We start from the raw sequence: 11,765 nt of genomic DNA on the forward strand, positions 1-11,765 counted from the left end.
TATGTACCCTGACCAGAGATCCAATCCCACAACCTTGGCTATAGGGATGATCTAACCCAGTGGTCGGCAAACTCATTAGTCAACAGAGCCAAATATCAACAGTACAACGATTGAAATTTCTTTTGAGAGCCAAATTTTTTAAACTTAAACTATATAGGTAGGTACATTATTATTAATTTAATTAGGGTACTCCTAAGCTGGCCTTTGCTAAAAACTCAAGGGGCCAAAGAGCCGCATGTGGCTCGCGAGCCGCAGTTTGCCGACCACTGATCTAACCCACTGAGCTACTCGACTGGGGCTCACTCTTCATCTTTTCAGAGAACACATACTGGTGCTAAAACCGTCCAAAATATCTTAGGGAGGTTTGTGTCCACAGGCTATTTAACGCTCGCCAGAGCTGAGTGAGCATGAGCCATTTGCAGAACTTACTGTTAGATTCCCTCCTGGGCACGAAACATGTGGACAGCGCGGCCCTCATCCAACTGCAGGAGCGGAGCCTGTGTGTCGCATCACCAGGGTTTAGTGTAAGAAAAATAAGTTGGGGATAGAGTTAAAACACACACACACACACACACACACACAAGTTTGGGCGTAAGAGTTTTAAACAAACTTTCTGTGAAGAGCCATAGTAAACATTTTAGGTTTCCAGGCCTTATGATCTGTGTCACAACTATACACTCCGCTGCAGTTGTCATGGGAAGCAGCCATAGACAATGTGTGAAAGAATGTGTGTGACTATGTTCCAATAAAACTTTATTTATGGACACACTGAAATTTTATTTTCATGTACTTTTTACCCATCACAAAATAGTATTCTTTTGAATCCTCTCCCCCACCCCCACCCCACCTCCTACTCACACAACTTAAAAACATAAGAAGCCATCTTAGCTTGCAGGCATACAAAAACAGGGAGTGGGCCACTGTGGCCAGCCTGCCACAGTGTGCTGACGCCCAGTCTATTTAACCTCTGTAGGTGATGCCCAGTGATGTCCGAACACTTGTGAATGGGTTTGCCAAGAACCCCCTGCAAGCCAGAAGGGAAGGACTGTATTTCATGGAAAAGGACTACAGATGTGTCCGGGCAGATGAGTATTCTCTTTATGCTAAGAATGTGAGTGTTGAATGTTTGAAAACAGCTGAGTAAAAACCTTAAGGAAAGAATTTGACTTCAAATTTCTGTGTCTCCTCTGATCCTGTCTGTACAACAGACTTAGCCCATTATTGCAATGGCAGTGTTTGCAGTGTTTAAGATTAGCAGTCTAGTGCCCCGAGAGCTTATGCAAAAGAAAGTACTAACAGAGAGCCCAGTTTTGAGAAACGTTTGTTCCCGAATCTATCAACTAAGCCTTGCCTGACTTGTTTCTCTCCACTACAGTCTATTCCAGGGGTGGGCAAACTTTTTGACTCAAGGGCCACAATGGGTTCTTAAACTGGACCGGAGGGCTGGAACAAAAGCATGGAGTGTTTGTGTGAACTAATATAAATTCAAAGTAAAGGAGCGGAGGGGAGAGCAAGAGAACCCTCCGCTCTTTCTGCTCTCCTTTCTGCTCCCCGGGCCGGATAGAACAGCCGAATGGGCCGGATCCGGCCCGTGGGCCGTAGTTTGCCCACGGCTGGCTCTATTCTTTGTGTTGTACAACCTCCTTTTTTTAAAAAAAGTGACATAACCCTGTGCTTAAAACCTCTCTTGACATTCTGGTGCCTATAAAGTTGAGTTTAATAAATGGTATAAATTGTGTTTGTGATTAGATAATGTAAATTGAAATTTCTAAACATTTTTGGAGTTGCTTGAACTAAGAAGATGAAATCACATTAACTGGAAGCCCTATATTATGGATTAGACACGCTTTATCCACATTATAAGCTAAGTAGCCTCATTTTACAGATGAGGAAGCTGAGGCTAAGCAAGGTTAGATAACTCTTTCATAGTCATGCAGCAGAAAATGGACGTGCTGGGATTCAAGCCAGAGCTGTCCAGTTCCAAAATGTCACCTTTCTCACTGGGACAGGGATATATTACAATCAATTGGGGAACTTTTTCAAAATACCCGTGCTGTTATTATAACCGTCTTAAACTCTTTGAGTAAATTAGTGGAGCAGAACAGAGAATCCAAAAACAAATGTATGAATAATATATGGAAGTCAGGAACTGATGAAAAATATGGCTGGAGTATAACTGCTAGTCCTGTGATTAGAACCAAAAGAAGGGCATTCAGTTTTATTCTTACCCAGGAAAACACGGGTGTGATTGTCGTGAAGACCAGTCTGTATCTTCTGGTGGCGACTTACACTGATGGCATGTATCCCAGCGTCTGTGTGGAAGCCACAGAGAAGCTGGGTAAGTGTGTCTCCCAGTGCCTGTCTTGTTCCCTGTGGGAGTCGCGTCTTCTGACTGCAAGTGACAGAGGCCAAGTCAGCTGGTACAGAAAGTAGGAATTGACTGGAAGGAGACTGAGGATACTTACAGAACCACTGGAAGGATGAGTGCAGCTGAGGCACAGGGAAACGGATTCTAGGGATGGGAATGCTACTAGAGCTTTCCTCTGGTCTCTCCTGAGAGGGTCAGGTTTGTTCTGTCCCTCCTTCCCTGGCTTGATCTGCCTCCTTTCCTGGATTGTATCATGGTCAAGCCTCACTTTCTTAATTTCTTTTAAGACCCTGATTTGACCAGTCTTGGATCAGATGGTTTACCCTTATGTCATTCAGCTGGGTGGGGGCGGAGGAGAGAGGCACTGGTTAAAAAAAATAAGAGATATAGCTGCTGGGGGCCCCACCCTATAAAGGGACCTTTTACCGAAAAAGAAATTACTATGAGCCTGGCAGGCAGCTTGTTGGGACCTACGGCAGTCTCCTTCCATGTCTATACATTTTGAATACAGATCTAATGTAGAACTGGGAAATTATATCTATCAGAGTTGAGCTTCATAAATTACATAAATTGTGTTTAGATTTAAATGTAAATTGAAATTTCTAGCAATCTTTGGAGTTGCTTGAACATTCTTTTTTTTTAATATATTTTATTGATTTTTTTTACAGAGAAGAAGGGAGAGGGATAGAGAGTTAGAAACATGGATGAGAGAGAAACATCAATCAGCTGCCTCCTGCACACCCCCCACTGGGGATGTGCCCTCAACCAAGGTACATGCCCTTGACTGGAATCGAACCTGGGACCCTTGAGTCCACAGGCCGATGCTCTATCCACTGAGCCAAACCAGTTAGGGCTGAACATTCTTTTGAAATAGTAGAAGCCTCTACTTCTACTAGTAAGGAAAGCAGCACTCCCTTCATTCTTTCAATAAATACTGAGTGGTCTGCTATGTGCGCTGCACTATCCTGATAAACTAGGAAAGCACAGTTGGTCACGATATAGTCTCTGCCTTCCATGCCTCTGCCCTATCTTCCTGAAATGTCCTTCTTTTCTGTTCCTGCCCCTTCACATCCAGTTGGCAAATTCCTAAAAATCGTTGAAGACCCATGTGAGATCGTAGGCATCTCTCCACTGTGCTATGTAGTTTATGCAGACCTTTATTATTACTGCCATTGTTTCTTTGTTTTACCTAGACTGTGAGCCCCTAAAAGGCAAGAATCTATAATAATCGACAATAATAAAAGCATAATATGCTCACTAGACTGGACGACCTTCCAGATGAAGCCGGGGCTGTAAGGGAAGCCCAGGTTCCGGGTGCCAGAGGGAAGCTGGTGCTGGCAGCCGGGTGCCAGAGGGAAGCTGGTGCTGGCAGGAAGACCTACTCTTGCATGAATTACATGCATCAGGCCTCTAGTTGTGTCATAATCATTCTCCTTTCTCCAGTACCTGAGATGGTGTCAAATATTGAGTAGTCGATTAATACATGTTTGACGAACAAATAAATGAATGACTCCCATCTAACAGAATCAGGGAAGGCTCCAGAGAGATGAATCTTAAAGGATTAATTGAGGAGTTAGGTGACATCACAGAAAATGTATATTCCCCCTTTTTTTTAGATTCTCACATTTTTAATACTCCTATTGTGTATGCATATCACACAAAAAATGGCACTGAGAAGTCATCACAAATAATATATGGAACAAATCTGAAAGACCTCTGAGGCTTTAGTAGGCCTATGACAATAATGTTGCATCACTAACAAAGCATATCACTGAAGTGAACATGCTTCAAGGATAGGACATTAAAACTACTGGAAGAATCAAATTGTAATGGACTGACACAATTAAAACAATTGACCTCAATTCTCAAGAAGGTATATTTTGCAGGATGAAGTTCTTTTTAAAAATTTTTATTAGAAACTAGAGGCCCAGTGCACAAAATTCGTGCAAGGGGCTAGGCCCTCGCAGCTGCGGTGGCTTGCCTTGGCCCTCGGAGCCCAGCTTCATCTGGAAGGTCATCTGGAAGGATGTCCGGAAGGTCGTTCAGCTGTCTGGTCTAATTAGCATATTACACTTTCATTATTATAGACTAGAGGCCCATTGCATGAAAATTTATGCACTGGAGTTAGGGGGGGGCCCTCAGCCTTGCCTGCCCCCTCTCACAGTCCAGGAGCCCTCAGGGGCAGGAGGCGACCCAGCAATCAGGGGAAGGCGACACCCCCATCACACCTCTGCTGCTGCCACTGCTGGCAGCACAAGCCTCGGCTGGCCTTGGTTACCTGAGCCTCAGGCGGCCCTGGGTGGCTGGGAAGCTGCCATCCGAGGCTTTCCTGTGCCTCGGGCCAGCCCTGGTCAGCTGGGGGGCTAAGGGGACTGGGTGCCGCCATCATGTGGCTATAGATGCCGCCATCTTTGTGATGGTCAGTTTGCATATTCCCTCTTTATTAGATAGGATTATATATTCTTGCTTAGAGACACACACACCCCTCCAAAGAATGTGTACTAGTTAGAAGGAGGCAGCTGACATCATGCCACTAAGACCCACTGCTCTAGGAAGGGATGTGCTGTCTTGGGAAGTGGTTGGATGCTTGTGAAGGATGGATAAAGCTGATACCCACTCAAGAGCCAGTTACATGTCTCATTACTTCTATTTACTTCACTTGTTTTTTAAATTATATTTTCTCTATAAAAATTATACATGATCTTTTTTTTAAAAAAAAATATATTTTATTGATACTTTACAGAGAGGAAGGGAGAGGGATAGAGAGCCAGAAACATCGATGAGAGAGAAACATCAATCAGCTGCCTCCTGCACACCTCCCACTGGGGATGTGCCCACAACCAAGGTACATGCCCTTGACCGGAATCGAACCCGGGACCCTTGAGTCCGCAGGCCGACGCTCTATCCACTGAGCCAAACCGGTTTTGGCTATACATGATCTTTATAGAAAATTTGGGGAGTAAAGAATTATGACTATTGAAAAATTTTTTATTGTTGAAGATTCTAGGAATATAATAGATGTTTTTATATCTCTATCTCCCCAGCTAGACAATGGAACTCCTTGAGGGACTGGGTCCTATCAGTCATTCTTGTATCTCTGGTACCTAGCACAGTGCCTAGCATCTGATAGTTACTCACCAAGGTTTATGGAATAAATGAATGAATGAATGAATGAATGAATGATATTGTGGTGATAATTTGCTGCTCACAAATAATAACTATGTTCTGCTTTTTTCAGGAGAATATCTAAGAAGAAAAGGAAATTAAGTTATCAGAAGACTGAAAGAGAGCTTTTATTATTTTAGAAGAAAACTATAAACCCTAAAGAAAAATGCCTTCTTTTTTGTTGAAAAATATTAGGCAGAAGATACTAAAAAGGAAGAATGATTAATGGAACAATGTATCTTATTTCAAAACTTTTCAAATTGGAATTATTTGATCAACTTGTGTTTTTTAAATGCTTTGTCATTGGCATGAGTGTAAGAACACTGATAGTTTCACAGAGCATATCTGTTGGGAGCAATTATACTATTGTCTCTTTATTATTAATTGTGGTAAAATAGACATAATATAAAATTTATCACCTTAACCACTTTAAGTGTCCAGTTTGGTGGCATTAATTTAAGTACATTTACATGGTTGTGCAAACATCACCAACCATCTCCAGAATTCTTTTCATCTTGCAAAACTGAAATTCTATGCCCAGAAAAAACTAGCTCCCTATTCCCCTCTCCCTTCAGTCCCTGGCAATCATTTTTCTACATTCTGCCTCTGGATTTGACTACTCTAGGTACCTCATATAAATGGAACCGTACAATATTTGTCCTTTTGTTTCTGGTTATTCACATAGTATGCATTCATGGTTTTCCATGAATGTATTTATGGTTTATCCATGGTGTACTATGTGTTCATGGTTTATCCATGTTGTATTGTATTCATGGTATGCCCATGCTGTACTACATGCCAAAATTTTCTTTTTAAGGCTGCATAATATTCCATTGTACATATATGCCACATTTTGGTTATCCATTCATCTGTCAATGGACACTTGGATTGTTTCCACCAAAAGACTAGAGTGAATAGGCTGCTATGAATATGGGTATACAAATATCTGTTTGAGATCCTTCTCTTTATTGTTTTGGGTGTATGTCCAGAAGTGGAATAGCTAGATCATATGGTCCTTCCTCCCTCCCTCCCTCCCTCCCTCCCTCCCTCCCTCCCTCCATCCCTCCCTCCCTCCCTCCATCCCTCCCTCCCTCCTTCCCTCTTTCTTTCTTTAACTGCCATACTGCTTTCCATAGCAGCTGTACCATTTTGCATTCCCACCAGCAGTGCAGAGAGATTCCAGTTTCTCCACATTCTTGCTAACACTTTATGGTTTTTGATAACTGCCATCCGAATGGATATGATAAAGTGGTATCTCATTGTGGTTTTGATTTGCATTTCTCTAATGATTAGTGATGTTGAACATCTTTTCATGTACTTATTGGCCATTTGAGTTTCTTCTTTAGAGAAATGTCTATTCAAATCCTTTGCCCATTTTTAAATTGGAGTGTTTAGGGGTTTTGTTGTTGAGTTGTAGGAGTTCTTTCAATATTCTGGATATTAACCCCTTAGAAGATATATTATTTGCAAATATTTTCTCCCATTCTATAGGTTTCCTTCTTACTGTTTGGACAGTGTCCTTTAATGTGCAAAGTTTTATTTTGATATAGTCCAATTTACCAATTTTTTCTTTTCTTGCCTGTGCTTTTGGTGTCATATGCAAGAAATCATTGCCAGATTTATTCTTATGAAGCTTTTCCTGCTTTCTTTGAAGAGTTTTATAATTTTAGTTCTTACATTTAGGTCTTTGACCCATTTTGAGTTAATTTTTGAGCATTGTGTAAGGGAAGGTTTCACCTTCATTTTTTTTCATGTCAAAGTTTTACAGAAAGTCCCCTTAAAGTTAATAGAAAGTGCTCCCTCTGTGCATTTCTGCCCAACCTCCCACACCTCATCATTTTATCCCATCACCTACCACAGTGTTTATCACACAGTGGCCATTCAGTTATTATCTGTGAATAAAGTAGATGAACAGTTAAAGAAGGGAGGAAGGAAGAAGGGAGGAAAGAAGGTAGGATGGAAAAGGAAGGAACAGACTGGAAATAGTGTAAGTGTTCTAGTCCATGCTACTAGTAATTGTCTAGATCCCTGAACAGGTCTGGCCTGAGAGCCCCATACCCAGGTAGCAACAGACCTTCATAGGCCCAGCTCCGTTCTCAGTAGCCTGAACATTACAGAACCTCTTCAGATTTGAGCATCATTCCTGGGATCCTAAAGTAAATCATTCTTGAGTCACCAAAAAAGAGCTGAGTGGGACAGGGGCTGTTTTTCTGCCTTCCTGGCCTACCTACAAAGGAAGGGGGAATTCAAGCAGGGATGCAGCTGCCCCCACATCTCCCATGCCTTTTCCCTTATTAAAATGTTGGCACTTTCCTCCCTGACCTCTTTCAATGGCCCAGACTCTGCAATATCCCATTTAAATGTGTGACCATTCATTTGGTTAACAAGCCTCAGTTGAATTGTGCCTTATGTGATAAACACAGGGGACACTGAGATGACCAGGATGCTCTAGAAATTCAGTCTCGTGCATAAGAAAGACACATATCATCTTTCTTAAGGTGACACTGAGCTCCCTAAAGGAGTCATCTCAGGCTCCTTCACATGGCCTTTGGCTGGCCTCAGTGGGGTTGGGGAGGAATAAGAGTTGACTGGTTGGCCCCTTCTGCTGCACTCGGGCTCCCAGAGAGAAGCTCAGCATGACTTTAAGAAGCCAGGAAGCACTAGCAGGTTTGGCTCAGTGGATAGAATGTCAGCCTGTGGATGGAAGGGTCGCCGATTCAGGTTCAGTTCCTGTCAAGAGCATGTACCTTGGTTGCAGGCTCAATCCCTGGTTGGGGTGCGTACAGGAGGTAACCAATCAATGTGTCTCTCTCACATCGATGTTTCTCTTGCTGTGTCTCTTCTCCTTGCTTCCACTCTCTCTAAAAATCAATGAAAAAATATCCTCAGGTGAGGATTAACAACAACAACAATAACAAAATAGAAGAAGAAGCCAGGGAGACTGGTGGGCACATGGAACTGTGACCATTTGGTGGTGGGGAGAGAGTCAGATGCAACATTTTTCTCTTTTAATGATAAAGAGAAAAGTTAAGAATGGAAAGTAGTGTCTGGGCTGGATTGCCTGCAGGAGAGGGATGGGTGGAGACTGGAGACAGAAGGGGAATGGGGGGTCTGCGGAAAGAGAAACAAGGAGGGGGACTTTTTGTGGGAGAATTAATTTGAACATAATATCGGGGGAATGCTCACCATATTCTATTATAGATTCTAGAGAACTTCTAGGAAAAGACACAAATTGGTTTAGCTGTGTTAAAAGATGACTAATTACAGTCATTTCTGGGAATGGCTGCTTAGCATTTCTAGCTAATCACTGTTCAGGCTGCAAGTATCTGCCATGTCGTGAATCTGTCAGAGCATCTTTTGTTGTAATTGTTATTTGATTGCAACACCTGCTCGTGAAAATTCCCTCTATCCTCGTGCAGCCAAGCTGTCTCCTCCGGACTAAAACAAAACGGCCCAGAGGAATGTTTTTTAAGAATAAAGGGGGAGGGAGAATAAATGCCTATTGATACACTACATGATTCTTCTTTGTTATTTTTGGTGAAGGTTGGTAGAGGAGGGTCAACAAAGCATGAAGATTTGTGTTTTGTTTTGTTTTTGCAGTTTCCTACCCTCATTTCCTACACACACACACACACACACACACACACACACACACACACACACACACCACTCTTTGAACATGGGGGCCATGACAGTTTCAGAAACTGTGGCATCCAATCTTCAAACCTCTCCATTCTGGTGCTTTGCAGATGAGCAGTTGTTTTTCCCATTTTATAAAAACAGGATACAAAGGACTAAGTGCCCATTACTAATGGTGCCAGGTCACTTAGGAAATCTGTGTCCTACCAAGCCTTGTGGGGTTTGGATTTGAACAAAAGAAGATTAGGTTAAATTCGAGCAAAAACATCTTGACTTTTAGCTTAGAAATGGGTGTTGTTCCCTGCATTCGATCTAGTTTTGCAAAGTAACTTTCCAAAACACACTTTGTGGGTGTGGGTCCATGTGTGACCCCTTGAGGAATGTGGAAAGAAGCAGTCAACATGGCCCCCATTCTCAGCCCCAACACCTGCCACCACACCTCTGCATGGAGGTGATCACCTGGGCAGCTGACCAGGGCTTCTTTGACAAGGTTGGAATGCAGACAGGTAACTGCATACACAGAGGAGGAAAACAGATCAGAATCTCTTAGTTCCTATATGAATTTATCAACTTCTACAGTCCACATTCGGCATTGACACTGGGCGCTCAACCTCTATCCAGGCCTGTTGTTCAAATGAAAACACTACAGAACACAAAAGGCACGTCAAGTCCTCCCCTCCAGCAGCAGGCTGAGATAAAATCTAGACCTTGGAGTCAGAGTGGAAACAAGCTATGCTTGTTTTAAAATATTACTTAACTACTGTTAAAAAAAGTTTAGGGATTCGGGAACCAGAAAATAAAATATAGAAGCAAGATTTCTAAAAAATCAAGCATGTTCTCCTTAAAAATACTATTCCTATGTAAATGTATAAATTGGCCATTTGTATTCTCCCCTCCCTATTCGCTCGCACCAATAACTGGGTTATTGGGTAAGAATAAAATGATGAAAGCTTAAAAGCCATCTAGGGCAATTTGCATCTGATATTTGAATCCCTTCTTTGTGCCCCAACATCTTGTCATCCTGCTTCTGTCTCAAACTTTAAGTGGCAGCAAACCCATGGCCTATTGGGGCAACCCATCTGTCTTTGGAGTGTGTTAACAGACTGAACGCTGCCACTATATCACACTGTAGCCCTGGCGTTGTCTTTTGGAGACACACAAGTCCCATCTCTCTTCCATGTGCAAGCCTTTCCCTCACCACTATGAAACCTCAGTCATATGCCTTTAAGACTGGTCTACGTCCCCAAATCTATGAACAGTCGTGAGTCATGGTGTCAGGCTCCCTCACCATGCTGTTGTCCTGGTCCCAATACGCAAGTGCTCCTCTTCAGCAGGGTCCTGGCAACTGAACCCATACCATAACTTGAGGTTTAACTAGGCTTAGCAGATAGCTGTTGTATTTTTGACCGTCTGTCAACTTTTGAATATTCCCTCTTAGGATCCTGCTTGTCCCTGAGGAAGAAGTCAGAACCTGCTTTCCAAGCCTCCCTGGCAGCTAAGTTTTGGCCACATGATCCAGGGTCCTCTGTTACATACAATCAGGTGAGACTGTGGCTTGGAAGCAATGAACATGAAGAAGGCCTATGCTGAAGCCATTCTGGTAAGGGTGGATACGGTGACATCCAGTATTTCACAGACGGGGCCGGTAAGGCCCTTTGGGTAGAGGCCTAAGCCCAGAATTCGAGGGGAAGCTACTGTGGTAGGCAGAAGAGTGGCCTTCCAAAGATGTCCATGTCCAAATCTTCAGAAACAGAACAGGGATATATGACCTCACGTGGCAGACATGGGGAGATCATCCTGGATTATCTGGGTGCCTGATGTAATCGGTTGAGTCCTTGTGAGAGGGAGGAAGGAGGATCAGAGTCAAAGAAGGCAACGAAAGCTGGAGGAGGAAAGGAGATATGAAAACGAAAGCAGAAGTCAGTGAGATTTGAAGGTGTCACTGTTGGCTTTCAAGATAGAGAAAGGGGCCATGAGAAGCATGGAACAGAGTGCGGAATCTCAGAGGGAAGGCGGGGGAGGGTGGGTGGGAGGTACTCAACCAAAGACCTTGAATGCATAACCCATGGACACAGAAAATAGGGTGCTGGAGGCCTGGGGCGGGGAAGGGGGAGGGAGGTGGGCTGGAGGGGGTAAAAAACGAGAGAAAGGGGCCATGAGCCAAGGAATGCAGGCAGCCCAGAGAAGCTGGAAAAGGCAAAGAACACAACACTCCCTAGAGCTCCTGGAAAGGAGCACAGCCCTGCTGACACCTAGATTTTAGCCCAGTGAGACCCATTTTGGACTTCTGACTTTCAGAACCATACAAGAGTAGATTTGTGTGTCCCTAGACTGCTGAGTTCGTGGTACTTTGTAATAGCAGCAATTGGAAACTGATACCTAGGTGCCTGAGTGTGTAAGCCCAGTGATGGTGGTAGCAGAGTCTCTGAGCAGCACAGCCTCCCTCCTTCAGAAGTTCAGAGACAACATGAAACTTGGGGTGGGGAAGGGTTGCTCAGGCCATGAAACTTCTAAGAACAAAAAACCCAAAAGGTTATGACCTTGGTTGCATCTAAAAGCAAAGACCTTCTTGTTTTAGATTATGAACTGGTTT

At 43.3% G+C, this 11,765-nt stretch overlaps 1 protein-coding gene across 1 annotated transcript; it reads left to right on the forward strand.

The window, feature by feature from the left end:
* Positions 1-407: 407 nt before the first annotated feature.
* On the forward strand, positions 408-5,635 carry PFN4 (profilin family member 4; the record flags this gene model as incomplete). Its single annotated transcript, XM_080684121.1, has 4 exons — positions 408-524; positions 974-1,111; positions 2,233-2,338; positions 5,607-5,635. The coding sequence occupies 4 exons, from the start codon at positions 408-410 to the stop codon at positions 5,633-5,635; spliced, it is 390 nt and encodes a 129-aa protein (XP_080540247.1).
* Between the last annotated feature and the right edge of the window lie 6,130 nt (positions 5,636-11,765).

This window comes from Plecotus auritus, assembly GCF_963455305.1.
Source record: "Plecotus auritus genome assembly, chromosome: 8".
NCBI classification, from domain to species: Eukaryota; Metazoa; Chordata; class Mammalia; order Chiroptera; family Vespertilionidae; genus Plecotus; species Plecotus auritus.